We start from the raw sequence: 20,492 nt of genomic DNA, 5'->3' as shown, positions 1-20,492 counted from the left end.
TGAGCCAAATTACTTACTGCTGTTTATAAAATACCCAGTCTGTGGTATTCTATTACAGCAGCACAAAACAGACTAAGCCAATTCCCATGAGGCAGGTGGGAAAAGTGAGTCAAAGAAATAAACCTCCCAATATCACAAAGCTACCCAGCTGTCTGACTGGGGACTAGTTAGGTGGTTTCTCCTGAAACTCGAGGGTGGGTAGGCTGTGCAGCAGAGTGGGATTCAGCGGCAAGGACCACACTTAGGATACTTCTAACACTTACTTTCCAGGGAAAATACAATCTAAATAGAATTTAAAAACACAAACAGCACCTAAGTGAGACTGTGGAATCTCCCGTGGGAGAGAATGGCTTTCCAGAAAACACTGCAGGTCACCCACCTGTCCTAACAGAAAATGGCAAGTGAAGAGAGATACAGAAAAAAAAACACACAAACAATGGGCAACCCAGAAGTTCTCAATATTATCTCCAAAAACCAGAGTGTGAGATTTCCAAGAGAGAGAACAGAGGTAAGGTACGAGAGCAGGTAGGGCTGTGAAGGTCAGGCTCACTGCAACTCACCTCCTGGCTTTAGTCTCCACACTTTGCAGTGCGTAGTAGCCTGGTTTGCATTCGTATCTGCAGACGGTGCCCACGTCGTGCTGGCCACGGAGACAGTGAGGCAGGAGCAAGTCGGCGTTCAGAATCACAGGAGGAGCGTCGCACTCCAGCTTGCAGTAGACTTCAGGGAGAGACCAGAGCCCATCTTCCAGACAGGTCAGCCACGGGCTCAATCCTGACTCCAGGAAAGAGAAGCAGGGGTGCTCAGAACAGGGAGTCCAGAAATCGCAGAAATGGAAGTCTGCCAACTTTGGCGTTCTTGGGAACACACATCTTCATTGAGCAGCGTCTCTAAACTCGCACATGAAATGTTCATCTGATACCTTGCTACCCACAGAGTGCCCGTGTGCTCCTATTACTGATGAGGGGTCAGATAAATACTTCTCAGCCTGAGGGAAGAATGGTTATCAACCAAACCATTACCTCTCTTCCCACCTATAAATTATAAAAACATAGGGCTGACAGCATCATGGGAGCATTAAAGTAATAATAGATGACACTTTAAAAGTGCGGATCACTGCCAGGTACTGTTCTAAGCCTGTTAAATGGACTAACTCTTGTAAACTTCAAACTTCAAAGAACCCAAAGAAAATATATTCTGTTATTATCCCGTCTGCAGACGAGGAAGTTGAGGTTCGGTAACTTGCCCGAGTTAGTAAGAGGCAGAGGCAGGATTTGAACTCAGGCAGTCAGGATGTGGAATTCTGTTTGCAAATACCACACCCCAGTACACTTCATGGCTTCGCTCAAGTGCACTCCATCGACTACTCACACTAGTGCCATGAAGCCCCCAGACCTGCTAAATCAGAATCTCTTGGAGTGAGGCTCAGGAATCTGCATTTGGAACAAGCCTCCTGAGTACCTGTTAGGTGCACCAAAGCCTGGAGGGTGGTGAGGTCAAGGGTGGGGGTGGGGGGCTGTCAAGTACATCAGGTTCCTCCCCATCTTCATCTCTAACCAGCAGTACAGCAGGGGAAAAATATATAAGGGGGCCAGCACTGTGGCTCACTTGGTTAATCCTCCACCTGTGGCACCGGCATCCCATATGGGTGCTGGGTTCTAGTTCTGGTTGCTCCTCTTCCAATCTAGCTCTCTGCTGTGTCCCAGGAGGGCAGTGGAGGATGCCCCAAGTCTTTGGGCTCCTGCAGCCGCATGGGAGACCAGGAAGAAGCACTCGGCTCCTGGCTTTGGATCTGTATAGCTCCAGCCGTAGTGGCCATTTGGGGAGTGAACCAATGGAAGGAAGACCTTTCTCTCTTTTTCACTGTTTATAACTCTACCTGTCCATACACATACACACACACACACACAAGGGGACATCAAAAAGGTCATGGAAATATGGTATTGAAAGGTATGTTTACTTTGGTGAAAAACACTTTGAAATCCACGGATACTTTTTTCTTAACAAGCATCCTCCAAGACCTTTTTAAAATTATTTTTCATCTACTTGAAAGGAGAAAGAGAGAGAGAGAGAGAGAGGGAGAGAGAGAGAGAGAGAGAGACCTTCCATCTGCTAGCTCATTCCCCAGACACTTGAAAAAACCAGGGCTGTGCCAGACCAAAGCCAGGAGCCTGGAACTCAATCCAGGTCTCCCATGTGGACGGCAGGGCCGGGCGCTTGAGCTGTCACCTGCTGACCTTCAGGATGCAGTAGAAGGAACATGAGTAAGTAGCAAAACAGCTGGAACCCAAGCAGTGCTCCCATGTGGGATGCAAGCATCACAAGGGGTAACCTAACCTGCTGTACCACAATACCCACCCCTCTGTGACGAACTTTTTGAAGACCCTTTATATAATTGTGCTCTCATCTGTAAGACAGAACTAAACACATGCAACTCACAGGATGATTGAAAGCCTTAAATTTCAAACTATGCATGATAAAGTACATCTTGATTACTAATATTATCAGGACAATTGTACTAGCTGGCTTGACTCTGGGATGCATACAATCAACTAAAATCAGAGGAAAGGTTCATTAAGGGGATCCTGAACTGGTGCATCCTTCAGGTAGCTGGAAACAAAGAACAGTGATGCCCTTTGGGATTTTGCTGGCATTACTAGAGGAGGGTGGCACGGTGAAGCCAATGGGAAGGGAGCTTTGCACAGGGCACCACAAGTCCCCAAGGCTGAGGAGCTGAACAGAGTTTGCATGTATTTCCTGACTGGCCAGACAGTACCTTGAAGCTTGGCTGGTGCGACACAAGAGATAGAGCAGCGCTTCAGAAAGTCGGTTCCCTCTGGGCAGGAGAAGGTGGCGTGGTTCACCAAAGATGGGTCAGGAATCCCACAGTCAAAAGGCATGCAACTCACATCCATGTCCCAGTGCCCAGAGGAGCATGTGAGCAGGGTCTCCTTCTAGAAACAGAAAATTTGCCTCTGTCAAGTTCACATAAACAGGTTCATCAGAACATTTGCAGTTTCTAGGCTTTGGAAACAACCTGGTGAGTATTTGTCCAAATATTCAAAACAGGTAAAATTATTTTTGCCTTTCTGCTTCTTTATCCCTAGTTGTTTTCATACACCATCTCACAATACCCAGGCCTGATGCTGAAGAATGAAACCCATTAGTTAGGGTAAGAGAATCCTGAATGGCCAGGCTTCTCAAGGCCAGTTCTACTGCTTGTCCTCCCTTTGCTCTTCCAGATCCGTCCACCACCCTCCTCCTGGCCTGGGTTCAGGAGAGTGGAGAGGAAGGGAGAGGGAGGTCAGAGATTGCTCTTCCTTTTCCTTCCAGATGGGGTCGCTGCTGTCAACGCATCCTCGGGCAGCTCTTTCTTCCTGTGGACTCCACTGCTCCTTGCAGTCTGTTTGTCAGGCCGAGGGGTGGTAACAGCAGGTCTTTATCCCGGGATACTGCGCCATCTCCTTGTGATTTCTCTGGATCCTGCCTCTAGCTCTGTAAGTAGTCCCTTTATTAAATTCTTTCAAGAGCCGCCCAGTTTTGAGTTCCTCGTTTGTGTCCTGCTGGCACCCTTATTAATAAGCCAGCTGATACCACCACTGAGAACGGTGCAGGTATCCAAGAACAGCCGAGAGTGAATACCTCCAGGGCACCGTCAAGACCTAGAGCAGAGACATGACAAATTCCAGGCCTTTCCCAGGGGCTGTCAGTTCAGTCGGGTAGCCCTAGAGCGCATCACTGCTAATTAACTGAAGACATATGTATGGAGCACCCAGGGGACCAAGCCCTGTGCGGAACAAGATGCTCTCCTGGAGCAAATCGTATGTTGAAACTGGCTCAGGAAGAGTCAGACAGAGGAAGAGTGGAGAGAGGGAGAAAAGAGAAGAAGTCAGGAAAGGAGGAAGGATATTGGTAGAGATCTATTTTTGTTTTGTAATACTTGGAGAGAACACAGTATAAATACTGAAATAATAAAAGCAAAGTAGAAAATTGGGATTGAGTAGAAAGAAAATATAAATACATAAAAAATAAAGCCATAATCATATAATCCAAGGGGGCTTCAAAAGTTCATGGAAAAATGGAACTAAAGGAAAGAATTATTTTGGTGAAAATATTTTGAAATCCATGCCTAGTTTGTTTTGTTTTGATCATACATGTTTTCAACTTTCAAAAGATTACTTATTTATTTAGAAGGCAGACACACAGAGTTCTCACCACAGGTTCACTCCCCAAATGCCTAAAACAGCTGGTGCTGAGCCAGGCCAAAGTCAGGAGATGAGAACTCAGTCCAGGTCTCTCACATGGGTAGCAGGGACCCGACTACTTGAGTCATTACTGCTTCCCCCCAAAGTATGCGCCATCAGGAAGCTAGAATTGCCAGGTGAGCTGGCACTCAAACCCAATGCTCTGATAAGGGATACGGACATTTTATCCATTAGTCAAAACTTTCTGCAGGTCCTTTGTGCTGTCGTGTGGTGGCACAAAGGCATTGTGGGGACTAAAGACATAAGCTGAAGCCCCAGAAGCTGGGCGTGGAGGGAGAACACATGGGCAGTTCCCGGAGTAACCACAGGGGCTGGCCTCTCGAGACGATCAGGCTTCTAGCAGTACAGGAAGTGGAAGGTGTCCAGAGTAAGAAGAAAGGAGGGCCAGCCATCGCTCCAGAAGACCACAGCAACACCAAGGCCAAAGGTGGAATGCTGCCGAAGGCACCTGTCACCCCAACACCAACTCCTGGCTGGCTGCTTCTCCCAGCTTCCCAGTGTTTCCCTGTTGCCTGCCAGAAGGACAAAATTCAAAGCCAGACATCTTTTTCTTTTTAGTTTCAGTTCTTGTGTCAACAAAAGGCTAATATCCCCACTGTCTTGTGATCACGAGCTGGGAAAGCATGATTTCTTTCATGGGGCCAGCCTCGGGTGACAGAAGTGTGGTCAGCTGTACAGCCCTGTTGCTAATTTCACCATCTGGTTGGCAAAGGATGAGCCCCCACCTTCCCTTTCAAGCCCAGATTCTGCCCCTTCCATACTTATCACAGTCTGGCCATCTGGCTCAAGCCACCAGGAGCCACTAATCATTTAAAAAACATCTCTCAAACTCTGGCTGTGTTGCCTGGTTTTTCTCCTGGCTTTGTTAGATATTGACTGTTTTGTTTTGAATTTGCTCCTAATTTCAATGCATTGCAAACTATCTTTTCTTCCCTCCCTTCTTTACCTATCACAGAAGTGAATTCAGTTCCTACCTTTTTGTTTTTGTTCTTTTTCATTTCTTCCTATCTCATTTCTAGAGTGGACAAAGCTTTGAGTTGTGATAGGATAGCAATAGGTGAAAAGAACTCTGTTTTTCTGACTAAAGTGTCATGGACCAAGAAGTTGGGGCCTCAAGGCAGAACCTAAACCACTTGAAATCCAATATCTTGACTTTAAACTGTGACTATCCAAGTGAAATGTTCCCACAAGTTCACAACCTGTTAAGCAATCAATTGGCACAAAATGAAGAAAAAAATTCAGGCTTCCAGACCATTGATATCTGACTAATGATCATGTGTCCACTTTGTCCTCATGATCCCACATCTCCCCTCTTCCCTCTGTAAGCACCAGTGCATCCTTTCTCTATCCCATACTAGGGTCCTGTTTTTAATGGCTGGTTTTATGCTTCAAATTCATCTGCAGAGTACTGTAAACTCTCTAAAGGAAAGAAATGACAATTCTTAGTTATGCTTATAATAATGCAGCTTGGGGGCTGGCACTGTGGCACAGCAGGTTAAAGCTCCAGCCTGCAGCGCCGGCATCCCATATGGGCGTTGGTTCGTGTCATAGCTGTTCTGATTCAGCTTTCTGCTATGGCCTTGGAAAGCAGTGGAAGATGGCCCAAGTCCTTGGGTCTCTGCACCTGCATGGGGGACCTAGAGGAGGCTCCTGGCTCCTGGCTTCAGATCAGCTCAGCTCTGGCCATTGTGGTCATTTGAGGAGTGAACCAACTGAATGGAAGACCTCTCTCCCTGACTCTACCTCTCTCTCTATAACTCTGTCTTTCAAATAAATAAAATAAATCTTTAAAAAAATAATGCAGCTTACTAGTCAGAATGCTGTGTGCCTTGTCTTGTGCTAGAAGCTTCCAAATTCTTTTTTTTCATTTATTTGCAGTGAGAGAGAGAGAGAGACAGACAGACAGAGAGAAAGGTCTTCCTTCTGTTGGTTCACCCCCACCCCCACCCCCAAAACCGCTGCTACAGACGGAACTGCACCGATCCAAAGCCAGGAGCTAGGCGCTTCCTCCTGGTCTCCCATGCGGGTGCAGTGGCCCAAGCACTTGGACCATCCTCCACTGCCTTCCTGGGCCACAGCAGAGAGCTGGACTGGAAGAGGAGCAACCAGGACTAGAACCTGGCGCCCATGTGGGATGCCGGCGCCGCAGGCGGAGGATTAACCAAGTGAGCCACGGCGCTGGCCAAAACTTTCAAATTCTTTCCAGTCTGTCCGCAGAGTGGCTCAATGACATAAGTTCTTTTGCCCTAATTATTTTACAAATGTCGAAACAAGCTTCAAGAGGCGAGCTTCCTGTGTTTGTTTTGACCCCAAATTACACACATAATACATAAGGAAGTTGAGATTTGATACAGATCTGCCTCCTGAGGTATGCTCCTTACAAAAGCATTGCAGTACCTCCACCTGACCCTACTTGACTTCCTGAGAAGGGTGCTGCAGGAATTTTAAGTTGAACTTGTAGAGGTTTGGAAAATTTAGCCAAACTAGAATCATGATAGAACCTTTGCCCCAGTAACAGCTGTAATGTTTTGGGGGAGAAAAATCAGACCCTATTTATCCAACTGTCTTATTCGAGGGTTGAGGGGGACAAGTGACAATTAATTGGACAAGTTGATTGCAAACCAGCTGACCTGCCAGTTACAGACAGGCCTACACTGGGGCCTTCTCAGCCTAAAGGTGAAAGTAGGGAACATAATTGTTGAGCAGAAGACAAAGCCAAGAGAGAACATCAGAGGAAGTGTTTGCCCAACTGGAGAGCCAATTCATGCCCAGTTCATCAGAGCTGCACAAGCTCTTCTGTTAGCCACGCTTCCCTCTGCTTCTTAGAGCCCTCACTGTTTCCTTTCCAGGTCGTTTAGAAAACCCTGTCCTTCTCCAACCCACCCATGGGGAAGAGCATGCAGAGCTTCTTCCCAAGCTGGTCTCCCTGACCACGCGTTTCCAACTCACCTGAATGGGCCTGAGGTACTGCCCACTGCTGGCCTGCAGGGCAAATCCTCTTTGGCACACGATGGCGCACTTCATGTGACCTGGGCCATGAGAGCTACAGTTCACCCTATCCGCGTGGTCAAGCAGCAGCGGCGCACAGCTGCCCTGCTCCCCACAGGGCCGGTAGACACAGCTGGGGACGACAGAAACAGAAGCATCTTAGGACTGGCTCAGAACCCATACACAGCCACAATGACTTCACAGCTCCTGCCGGGAAGTGCCCCTGAAACAGAGGGAATAGTGATTTTCCATAACCTACATTCAAATCATCACTTCTACACTGCCTAAATCACCTTTTTCTACGTGGCAGATCAGATCAGCAGTGTGATAAACACAAACAAAAACATCTGAGAATAACGGACTTTCAAAGGCTCTTCTGGAAGGGTACATGGTGATGGGATGACAGCTGATGCCAGGAGTTCTGGATGACCTCAGAGATGAATGGATCAGGGGCAATCCCACAAATTGAACCACCAGTACTGTAGGTCCTAAACAGCAAGAACAGACCCAGGATCAAGCTGTGGAGTAAACCCTGCAGCTGTCTGGTTGTGTCAACTGCAGGGCAGCCCCAGGGGGTCTGGACATCTGAGGTGGCAGAGAAGGAAACATCTGTTTACGGACTGATATGGAAATACTTTTGACACTGGAACAGCCATAGGAATACACATCACTGAATATCAACACAGGCTAATCAGAAATGTGGCTTATTAAAGAAAACTCACACGTACCGAATCCCCATACATGCCTGGCGTTGTGTGATATCTGCTTCCAGACATCCTCACAGCAGAGAACTGCTGCCCTAATCACTGGGTCCATCAACCAGGGAAAAAAGAAGTTCCTAGGATTCAGGGAGGATCAGCCAGGACCACAAGAGCAGCAAAGAGGCAATGGTGCACACAGAGTGCTACCCTCTTGCCACAGCAAAACCACACAGGTGAAAAACTGTGGCATTGGCTCCAGGCTGTCTGGGTTTGAGTTCTGACCCCAGTGTGTATTAGCTGCAAGATTCAAAGTGAGTTACTGCCTCCCAGTATTTCAGCTCCATCCTCTATAGACAGGAATTCTAATGGTGCATGTCTCACAGGCTTGTTTTTGTTCCCAGATTGGTTTCCTCTACCATCCACCGCACTTGGCCTAGTGCCCATCCCTCCATCCTGCCCCCGCCCCATTTGTTGACAGCTATTCTACTCTTCAGTTTTCTTCTGTACTTGTGCTCATTGTTTGAGATTTCTAAAAGACATTTATGCTCCGGGAAACCCTTCTAGAAATCTTCATCCTTTGTACTCCCTAGTGGAATTTTAAAAATAGTTCCCTTCTGATATTTCTTTTACTCTTAAAAGTTAATGTATGCATTTTCTTACTCTATAATTAGTTATTCATCCTTTTATCCACAAGAAAATTCGTACCTGAGTGTCTCTTAAATGGTGACTCTCCCAACTAGATTATGTGTTTCTTAAGGAAAAATATGGACTCTTATCCACAACTTTTATAAAAAAAATCCATCCATGTTCCTATATTATTCTAGTTGCTTTTACTACAATATGTGCCTTTCTTTCTTGCAGTTAATAAGGATACACAATTTCCCCTTTACTATTCAGGATAAGTTTTTTTTTTTTTTAATCCAGCACACATTTTGCTATAGTAGATACAATAAAAGTTTGATGAAGTAAATTTATTCACAGTATAAACAACAAAGGAAATCTATACTTTCGAAAAGGGATGTTAGCTAAATTTCACAGTGACTTACAGGGTTCTGAAATATAAAAACACCTTTATGCAACAATGATTCAAACATCTTGCTCTACTCCTTCATTTATTAATAAGGAATTAATGAGAACTTACTATTTGCAAAACATTGGTCTGAGTACTGGCAGTTTAATAAAAACCACACCCTTAAGGTCTACTGGGGGAGACCATCAAAATGTTTCCTTGCACTTGATGTTGTAGACAGTGGTACTAATTGTTAGCCAAAGTGACTACTGTGAATTTCATCACCGCTGATGTGGATGCTGCCCTTGAACTGTGTCAGCAGTCAAGGGCTTTATCAAAGAGCTAGGCAACAGCAAAAGTAAGCAGAAAATAAAAAAGTCATTGGGTATAGACATATTGCCTGGAAACAAGCTGGAGTTGATTAAAAAGCACTAGCCCCCAAAGGCGGATTTTATCTGAATATGCTAAAGTTGATGTCCCTGATTTTGTACCCATGAGATTGATAGCATAAGCTGGTGCTGTCCTCATTTCTTGCTTATTAGGCACGCAATGGAGAAACTGGAGTTGAAGGGCATGAGGGAAACTTTCTGAAATCCTTGGTGCCCTGGTAATTCCCTGTGATGATGTGGTCTCCATCACAGGGTCTGATGAAGGGAGAGATACATGGTTGAGGGTGTGGGCAGTGATTAATGGGTCAGCGTGAGTTCTACAAGTCCAGTAGTGAGAATCAGATGGGCGACACAGGCAATAAGCCTTTGTTTCTGAGCTTTTATTCAGCATATCTGGATAATGGAGCTAAAGGTTAACCATCCTTTATGGGATGGGATCAGAACACCCCATTAATGATGCTAAAGAATGCCAAACTCTATGGATGCCCCATGCCGCTGATATCCACACATAACCTCTTCCTCAGCACGGTGAGCAGGAGGTACCGGAAAACAGTCATTAACGTTCTGGTTGGTGCCAGCCTTTTGCCAAAAATTCAATGTGAGAGCGCACATGTTGTTGTTCTGTGACTTCATCCAGTTAATCTACGTCATCACTGAGGACAAATACATGCTGAGACTGACACCAAATATTCCAGATGAGTCTCTTCCATCAGGATGGAGTTCCACGAGCGACTGCTGCTGTGAATGCTGGCGCGAGAGTCCGTCCAGCTCTGGCAGCAAGGGAGGAGGAGGGGGACAGGGAAGCACACAAGAGGAAAAGTGGCGTGAAACAGGACCGAGACTCAAAGAAAAGGACCGAGCCCAGACCTGTTTATGAAGTGAGAAGTGGTTTTGGGCCAGCTGCTGCAAATTCTTTCACTAGCTTATATTTCCATTTGCTTCCTTTTTAAGGAATTTGTTTTACGAGGACGGTGTTTGTCAGGTCGTTAGCTTCTGGTGGCATCTGGTACCAATTGTAGACTTCTCTCCCTTGCACCCCTACACCAAACCTCTGATCCTGTTTCTCCTCCACCACAATCCCTGCTTCTCTGAGTTAGGCGGTTGGGTTTCCAGCATCCCACCCTCCAGACCATTGTTCCATCTACCTGATGCTACATACACTTGGAAAGCGTGAAGATAATGCTAACAGTAAAAAATACTTTTCTTGAAACTTCTCCAAACCTTTTCCTTATGGCCTTTGGACAGATGTTAGTAAGAATGGCAGAAGTGACTCCTTACAACGCCCAGAGAGGTGGGAAGTTGGATGTTCATCTTGGTTTGACGTACAGGGAAATTAAGCTCTTGGGGACTGGCTGGGGGCCACATAGAGAGCCAGAGCAAAATCCTCAGGCTGGACCTCGGAGTCCTCCCACTCAGGGCCAGTCTGCACCGTGAGGCCATCTCCCTACGGGTGAAGTTGCTTTTCCTCCAAGTTCTGGAGCTAGAAGCATAGGCTGGGCTAAGGCAAGCCAGGTCCTCAGCAGGGTAGGTGGAAGAAAATTCCAGAATATTAAAGACCCACTTAGTTTTAAGCAGTTTTCTTTGTCAATGATGGCAGATAAAGGGGCAACATCCATCCAGCTGCTGCTGTATCCAAGATGCTCGGTTAAGTGTGTTTCCTCCTTTGGCAACACCTCCTCACCCTTCCACCCATTTTTTTCCAGATCTTTCTCCCATCACAATGTGTTCTCAGGTAAGGATATGATGAACCAGTCAGATGTGATTCACAGGCATTTCCGTTTTGACAGCAGACAATGTTTTCAAGCTGGCATCTCCAGTTGGGAGGCCCTGAGGAATCGCACTGTGTAGATGGGCATCTGCCCACAGCTTGGGCTTTGCTTTCTGTCCTTCCACTCCTCTTACGAGTCTCCTCTCTTCCATCTCGTCCTCACTCCCAGAGTCAGTGGTTTGACAGTTTTAAAAATGTTCTTTCCACTGAGCAAGTCCTATTCAAGCTGTCTTTTACCCCCAGGCTATTCCCCTCTAACCAAAACCCGCTCACAGGCCTCCCAGACTCAATCCTAGCCATGTCCTGCAAGAGACACACGTGCCTTCCCCAGGCTGGATGGGGGAAGGCAGTGATGCCTACAGTCTGAACGCCTCCGTGGGCATAGTTTCATGAAACAGCGGTCCTCCTGTGCCGAGAGGCGCGTCTGCTCAGCCATGACTGCCCGTTCAACTCACTTAGGCAGCTTTGAGCAAACTTAGATATCCAGGCTTTACGCCCTGGGGGTTTGGATATATGGGCCTGTGGTGGACTGTTAGCATCTGCGATGTCTTTTAGGTCTCAAAGTTTCTGATGCTCACCAAGAGTGAGCTTCAGCTCTATAAATAGCTGGATCTATGTAACCTGACAGATATGTCTATAAATTCTATAGGCCAAGACTATAAACCAGCAAGGCGGACTCCAAATGGAGAAACTTGTTCCATTGCTCCATCGTTGTGTCTTAATGGACTAAACACAAATTGTCACGTAGAAGCCATAGGAGAGAGCAGAGGCATAAAACATTTCCCCTGTTCCGGAAAATACTTGAATGCAGATGGAGAGAGAAAATATTTAAATCCTGTATTCCTGATGATAAATTCCTGGCTGCTTTAGAGAAAGTTTTATTATTCATTGCATCTGACCTCAGTGAAGAAATAGTATTTGAAAGGGCCAAAGAGATATCTTGAAAAGTTATCTCTGAGGCTCTATAGACAGGACACGGGGGCAGGTTGCAATCTCAACACTTGTATAAAAACGCCATTCCCCTACCACCACGAACTGAATAAAATCCAGTATGCGGGAAACACTGAACGTCTGACGCACACATTTAGAGGACTCTCTAGTGAGAAGAGTCAACAGCTATATCTGAAATAGACTTAGGGGGGAGAACCCAATGTTTTCTTATATCTTCTACTGGTCATTGAGGAAGAAGGTAAGGCCAGCACCAGAAAATGGCATTCATTCTCTGCAGATGGATTGTCAACAAACTTGTCACAAGGACACTTGTCACGAGGTGTCCCCTGGAGGATGCCAAACCAAGCACCTTTTTAAGTTGTTGCATTTCTTGAGGCCACTACAGGGGTATTGGCATAGTTCCCACATCTGGGGAGCTGGGTCATTCCTGACAGATGAGTGAAGTCCTGGCTGTTGTACCTGTGGCCACCCTGCACCTCTGTTCCTGGCTACCCTGGATGAACCACAAGAGGTGATGACAACACGTAAGAGTCAGGCACAATCAGGACTGGAAGCCTGGTTCTCCATGTAAGAGCTGACAGAAGGTTCTGGAACAAAATCCGCAATTCCTGGTTGTGACCACTGGCACTTTACAGTTGCCTTAGCAGATCATTAAAACTGAATCAGGCCTTAAAGGTCATTCCACCCCAATCCTCATTTTAGAGACAAGAAAACTGAGCCCTAAAGAAATGATATTTTTCTTTTTTAAAAAAAATTCAATAAATTTCATGAATACATCTCCAACGGGGGGAACAATGATAGGACATCCCAGAACTTCTAAACACCAAGACCCTAGCATAACAACAAAGAGGCATGTAATTGAGCTTTGGCCCACACTGAAGCCAGAATGACATCAGTTCACGAACTTTTCTGAGGTATACAGCCTACCCTCCCTCAGGTATCCCAGAGTCTGGTGAAAACTTTGTTCTAGATTGTACATGAGTTTCAAAGAGCTGGTATGGCATGCATATCACACTTTTCAAGAAGTAGCATGATCTGATGGATGGAAGAGCAGATCGAGGCCATGGGACCTGTGTTCTGGCTGTGGCTTGCCTCTGTTGACCTCTATGACTTTGGGCAAGTCTCCTAACCACTCTGGCCCTCCATCTCCAAATTTGTGAAATGACAGGGTTGAATGAAGTTCTATCAGAGGTCCCTTCCAGATTTAACATGGTATTTCATTTCATAGATGAGGTGATGGTGGTATTGGGGTAGGACAGACAACCCATGAACAGGCAGGATGTAGTGGGAAACCCAAGACAGAATTTCTCACAATATTTCTTGTGCAGGATAAGATTATTACTTAATGTCTCAATTTTTCAATTGTTTAGTTAAACAGAATAACGCAAGAAGTGCCGCTATTGACTAAACAGCAATCCCAGTGGCTTCTCTAGAAATGGCTCTTTTCAGGTTAAATAGCCCAAGAGGATCAGATTCCTCCTCTTTCCCCCATGCTGTTTTATTGATTCTTATTGAAATAAGAGGGCGTGGACTCTGAGGAATGCATGCTCTGCGTTTGGCAGCACATAGGGGTAGGATGTGCAGAATGTGTCTGCGTTTGGCAGCACATAGGGGTAGGATGTGCAGAATGTGGAGTGGACTGGAAGATATAGACTCCTCATTAATCTGCCCACCAACCACTGCAAAGCCAAATGTAGCAAAAATAACAGCACCATTCCTTAGACAGCTCTGCTGTTTCCTCAAACCAATAAAAAAATAAAATAAAAGGAAAACAAGTCTCCTCACTGGCTCCCTATCCTTCCTCCTCCTCAACTTTGTAGGACAAAAACCAAGTTAAACACAGTTCTGTTAGCCTTCCCCAGCAGCCAGATGCCCATACTCTTAGGTCTCCGACTGAGGGACTGAGGGCCACACCCACTGAAAAGGGAATACTAATCCAAGTCCTTCCTGCACATCACAGAGACGCGATGAAGGACTGCACTGAGCAGACTTCTCCCTCCATTCCCGAGTCCTGGGAAGATGGAGGTGTCCCCTGCCTCTTCACTGAAGTCTCCGCAGAGTCTGGCTCTTCTAAATCATCCTCTCTGGACTTGTCCACCTCCTCCTAAGCTGAGGACTGGACTCCGAAGGACCCAGGCCTGGGAGATGGGCTTCACTCACTTCTAATCCTGGGCATGGCTTTCACCACGCCTGGCTGCAACACTAGATGTCTCACCTAAGTGCCCCCTGTCCTCCTAAAGAGAGGCAGACTCCCAACACACAGCCAAAATGCTCCCTTTCAAAAGCCCTGTCTCACCAAGTTGCAGAAACCATGCTTCTCATGTAGATTATAAAATATGTGGAACGCCAAAGAAAGAGTCAAAACAACTTAATCCCTGATGAACACACACACACATGTGCTTCCAAGCACTTGTTCAGCAAAGCAGAACCAACCGTTTGAAACAACAAAGCACACACACACACACACACTCAAAGGTGCTAGCCATCTCTGTAAGGGTCTTTCTAATGATGAGCAATCACTGAAGCCCTCGAGGTGACTATACTGCTGATGCCCTCCCTCCCTACACTCCTCCCTGGAGGTGAGCCAGGGGTGGGGAATGTCTGGGCCACAGGCCATATATAAGACACACAAAATCATCTGCTCTGGCCTTGCCAGGGGACCCACAGGCCAATTTTTAAGTTGATAATTTTGTATGGTCTGTGAATGATGTCATAAAGTATCCAAATAGCCCTTGGCAGAAAACACATTTCCTGGCCCTGATCAGGAGTGACACTTCCCCAGGTACATTCACAGGCCAAGACCAGGGCACCATGAAGCGTGGAGTTAAGTAGCAGCACTGGTGAAGTTTAATGGGCCCAAGTTCCTGATCATGTCCAGGGAGGACGATGGGGTAGTCTGGATCCTCTGTGGGCTCTGCCTAAGCTGCGCACAAATGGAGCCCTTGGGGATTTGCACCAGCACCTGGGATGGGTCCCAGGTTCAAATACGGAAATAAAACACATGCCAGGCCCCACTGGAATCTCCCTCTCCCCTCTTGGATTCCTTTCCTGACAAAGTTTCTGTACTTCCCACAGAAGCTTCTTCATGTACCTCTCATCTCATAATTCCAGAACTTTCCAGGCTTTGGTTGACATCAGACTTGGAATCAGGTCGCCTTCTGTTCTTTTGCTCTTCTGAGCACTCTGGAGCTTTCTGACACCAACGGTTCATTTGCTTATGCAGAAACAAAGGCCCGAAGAAGGGGAGGGACCATACCAAAGTCATCTAGCGAACCTAGATGGCTCAGCCAGTGAGGCAGGGGTCTGCACACCGGCCTTGCTGCCACTCCTGCCACCAGGCTCCTCTGCCTCCACAGGGACAGCTGCACACAGAACGAGGCAGGAACCAAGAGTCATTCCCACCAGAGGGTCAGATCTGTAAACAGTCTGTCTACTTGGAAGCCTGGCAAAATCACAGAATTGGGAAACATTGGTTTGTTTTATTTTCTGTGCTTTCTCTACCAGCTACCGTGAACACAGACTGTTCTGACAGGGCCAGCTGCGGCAGTGTTGGGACACTGGTGACATTTTAATGCATCCCTCTTCTCAGAATCACGTTTTCTACTTCTGTTCTCCACAGAACAGAAGTACATTAGGCTACTCTAGGCTGCATATCAGCAGGGCCTTAGTCTATTTTTTTAATTATCAAGGTCTAAGAGAGAACACCTTTGGTATAAATATTTGCTAAAGACGTAAGACATTTCTACTTCTAGTATATAGTTATCTACTGTTTTAAAGAAAACTCTAGAAAATATCAAGAGTTTTAGAAAATAATTCCTGGTGTTGGATTTCAGACAGCGTGATGAAAGTCACTGCTTTGAACTTGGAAGAAGGCGTCAACACTGTGGCTCCTGAGCTGACTGTGCCTATTCCTAGCTTTTGACCAGAAGTTGCCACCCAACTGGTTCTTAATGTATAGCCCACACACACACACACACACACACACACAAAAAAAAAAAAAAAAAAAAAAAAAACCTCTCAGAAAGGGCAAGGTTTTTAGTAAGGGCTATTCTAGAATAGTCTTAGCCATACTCTAATGAGACCAGGCCAATGGCCTTTTCATGTTTCCTCTATAATCTTATGACAAAACAAAGCATAAAGAGTTAAAAAGACTCAGCTACCTCCCTGTGCCTCCCAAAGCAGACCTATCACCCACCAGGCCATCTGCCATTGGCCAGGGTAAGCAGAATCCTGTCCAGTGAGTTCTTCTCCTTCCCTCTTATTTTATGGACAAATTATTCTGGGAAAAGGAAGTTGGGCAAGAAAAATAGGGAACAATTGAGCAGCTATAATTCTTTCCTTGCTTCAAAGAAACTGGGCAGAAACAAAAACAGATTCAACGTTAATTTGCTACACTGCTTTGGGGAAGAAGATAATCAAATGAGTAGAAATGCAATACATATTTCATTTCTATAGTGCCTCTTCCCAGCACGACAGAGAACAGTTCCCATCACTCCGGAGCTTTGAGAGGGAGCCTCTGCTAAAGATAAAAGAGGAGGAACTGAGGAGCAGAGAAACGGTTTCACCTGTACCCCCAAACACAAGACAGTTAATGTGAAGATTCCACTTCAGAGGAGAGGCAAAGGAGAGGCCTGGCAAGGCAGCAAGACCCAACCCGGTCAGAGGAGGAGAGGAGGAGTTGGCATTGCCTATTTGTGCTCTAAATAAATGAAGCACAATAGCAATTGCTAAATCAGCAGCAACAAGGGGTCCAGGGACCAATGAAGCATGAGGCAGAATGGCAGCTAAGGGATGGAACGACCTATTTCCAGGACCATGCTCAAACACTGATTACAGCAGGGACGGGATGCCAAGGTATTGGGCTGTGCCTGGCTCCCTGTCTCTGGACGGACACATGGTGGCCCTATGACCTAGGCCCAGTTTTACCCATAACCTAGAGTATAATCAGACAGAAACAATTTCACACCTGAGCCCCTACATCTCCTATATGGCAAACACAGCCTCTTCCTCCCAGAAATTCTCTGGGCATGATAAGTCATAGAAGTTCTATGAAAAGTTGCTTTCCTTTATGCCACATCACAATCTTTATGTCGTTAATCTTCTGTGTATAAAGTTAAATATAAATATATATTAGTAAAAAAAAAAAGACAGAAGAGGAAGAGGGGTAGGACTGTGGGTGGGAAGGCGGGTACATTGGGAGGAATTACTGTGTTCCTAAAGTTGTATTTATGAAATGCATGCAGATACATAAAGAAAAAAAAAAAGAAAAAAAAAGAAAAAACAAAAAAAGGAAAAAAATCAAAACCGCATGTCCAAGTAAACCCCCCTTGAACAGTGGAGGGCGACACACAGGCGTCTGTTTTGGACCTGGTGATGCAGGTTCTGTCACCTCGGCCAGCGGAATCACTTTTCCAAGAATGGCTTTCTAGGGCTGAAGGCATCTTTTGTGTTGGAAGCACACAGGTGCCCCTGAAGGGACATCTGAGGAGACCAGATGACTGTGGTAAGTTGGCCTGGGATCACTCAGGCCCTGTAGGTAAGCCAAGTTCATAATATGAAAACAAAAATTATGCTACTTGGTGATAGCTAATTATTGATTTTTCTCCATGAATTATCTGTTTTTGTAAACGCTACTTCTGCTTTAGGATACATGTACCTAAACTTTCAGGTCTCTCTATGTGGATACTGTAGCATTCCAAATAAAATTAACACACATTTGCATTGATTATTGATTTTTAAAATTACCCGGTCCTTTACACAAGCTTGGTTAGGAAAGTATGGCACATATATTAATTATACATAAGCATATGTACATATTGATGATACATATACAAGAGTTGGAGATTTATTATTGTGATGTCACAATTATAATCTAATGGTAAACACTTTTTAATGCAAAACATGTAAGTGTTTTTGCCTACAATACAGAACCATACAGGAGCACAACATGTAGGCTTATTATTTCTCCTTGACTCAGTTGTTATGTGATCATATTCACTTTGTTCTAAGCAAATAGGAAAACAGAGATCTAGGATGAGGAAAAAAAAGAAGGGCAGAGGAGGAGGAAGTCTGAGGATGATAATGCTTTTAATAAAACTATTTTTTACTTAAAAATATTTTCTTACAAAACTAAACATAATCTTTACCATAAAAATCTAGTGCGCATACTCTCTGGTCTTTAGTGTATTTAAAAGCCGCATATAGAAATGTACAGCAGCTTTATTCATACTCATGACAACCTGGAAGCAATCAGGATGCCCTTGGTAGCTTAACGGGTAGAGAAACGGTACTCACAGGCAACAGACTATTACTCAGCAGTGAAAAATGAGCTATGAAGTGGTGAGTAGACAGGGAGGACTCTCGAATGCATATTACCCAGGAGCCAATATGAAAGTACTACGCACCACATGATGCCAAGTATAGATGTCATAGAAAAGGCAAAATTTTGTAGATAGCGAAAAGGTCAGCAGATGTTAGGGATTTGTGGGGGAAGAGTGTGAATATGTGGCCTTTTAGGGCAGTGACACTTTTCTGTAGAATACTGTATTGGGTGATATATGACATCATACAATTGTCCCAGCCCATAGAACAGACAACACCAAGAGCGGACTCCAATGGAGGATACAGACTTTGGGTGATTTTGATGTGTCAATGTAGGGTTCATCCATTGTAACAAATATTCCACCCTGATGGGGACATTTATAATAGGGTGGGTACACATGGGCGGGGGTAGAGAGATTATGGGAAATCTCTGCTTTTCCCTCTAGATTTTGCTGTGCACCTAAATCTCAAAGCAAATAAAGTTTTAAAAAATAATAATACTCTTCTGAAATGAAAAACCATTTAAAATGTTATATTATTTTAAAAATTAGTTTTATAAGCCAATGCACATTACATTAACCTTTTCAAGTATATTCCTTTGAATAAAAAACCTATGCACACACAGAAACATATACACATATTTGACCACATTTTACTATACTAAAATTTCTAAATCTTAATTACTCATTGTTATGAAAGTGGCAGATCACAGGTAATGTCTATAAGTATGATATTCCCTTGCAAAAAATTTTAATTTTATTTATTTGTGTGGCAGAGAGAGAGAGAGAGAGAAAGAGAAAGAAATAGGGATAGTGAGCTCCCCTCCATTGGTTCAATTCCCACATTCAGACAGGGATAGGTTAGGCCAAAGCTAGTAGCCCACAGCTCCATCCCGGTCTCACACATTAATATCAGGAACCCAATTACTTGAGCCATCACCACTGCCTTCCAGGGTAGGTGTTATCAGATAACTGGAGCCAGGAATTGGAGCTGGGTATAGGAACTAAATACTTAGATATGGGACATGGACATCCTAAGTGCTGAGCCAACAGCCTATCCCAGAACACAGATAAATTACAACAATGATCACATTTTTAAAATTTTGTATATTTATTATTTTCTAGGCAGTAAATTGGTATTACTGAGTAAATTTCACTTTGATGAATCTTATAAAAATTTCAGTTTAGAGAAGGAGAAGCTAGCTCTGAAGCACCATAGTGAGTAAGGGAAAAGGGGCTTTTGAATAAATACGGACAGGGATCCCTCATAAAAATAGGGGTGTCCCAGCTGAACAAGACTGTCGAAAGGACTTCCCTGGGAGGGGCTGCCTAGATGACCTGCTGACCAAGAGCTGGGGGTTTCTATGTGAAGACCACTCTACCCTCATGATTTCTGCAGGTCCCTCATGTTCCCCTGTCTAATAAGCTGAAGCTGCATGGCTGTAGCGTGCGCCTTTATCGGTGTATGAGACACACACAGTTAGCTATTTGTAACCACAAGGTCCAAGTATACTCTGACATAGCCCAGGCTAATGTATTGTGAATCCACACCCTGGTTTTTCCCCTTAGTTGGGGTGCAGGTAGCAACCCATGACTTGTGTTTAACCAACTGAACATGGCACAGGTGACAAGATGCTGCCTCTGATTATTCCTGTCAAGACCTAAGGGGTTCATGCTGAGCTGCCAGGTGTGAGGTGCCTGATGGAGAGGGAAACGTGACTTGGAAGGGAAGACAACTTCTGCACCGTGTCCAGATGGAACCTGAGGCCCTCCTGCCCCCCCCTTTGTAAGGCAACCACATGAACTGGGGTGTGTTGAGAACACATGCCTGGGTGACACTTCCTGCTAGATCATAGAGGACCTAATTAAGCTCTGTCTAGACTACCGACCTTCAGAAGCCACGAGGTTATGGATGTACCTTGGTTGATTTTAAATTTTTTTTAAAGATTTATTTATTTATTTGAAAGTCAGAGTTACACAGAGAGAGGAAAGGCAGAAAGAGAGAGGTCCTCCATCAGATGGCTCACTCCCCAGTTGGCCACAACGGCCGGAGCTGCGCCGATCTGAAGCCAGGAGCTCCCTCCGGGTCTCCCACCTCTGG

The 20,492-nt window shown here is 45.2% G+C and overlaps 1 protein-coding gene across 2 annotated transcripts in view; it reads right to left on the bottom strand.

Moving 5' to 3' along the window:
* Window positions 1-20,492, bottom strand: part of PAPPA2 (pappalysin 2) — a 280,635-nt gene that overhangs the window by 84,459 nt on the left and 175,684 nt on the right. For both annotated transcript variants that reach the window (XM_051856951.3, XM_089299442.1), the window contains 3 exons: window positions 7,215-7,386; window positions 2,777-2,954; window positions 561-774 (listed from right to left, as the gene is read on the bottom strand). In XM_051856951.3, the coding sequence (XP_051712911.3) occupies window positions 561-774; window positions 2,777-2,954; window positions 7,215-7,386 (564 nt within the window). The remainder of the gene's footprint in view (window positions 1-560; window positions 775-2,776; window positions 2,955-7,214; window positions 7,387-20,492) is intronic.

Source organism: Oryctolagus cuniculus, chromosome 7, assembly GCF_051225735.1.
Source record: "Oryctolagus cuniculus isolate XC-2025 breed Fujian yellow rabbit chromosome 7, ASM5122573v1, whole genome shotgun sequence".
Lineage (NCBI taxonomy): Eukaryota > Metazoa > Chordata > Mammalia > Lagomorpha > Leporidae > Oryctolagus > Oryctolagus cuniculus.
Note: the sequence above shows the minus strand (reverse complement) of the source record. Positions and strands in the feature narration are given on the sequence as shown.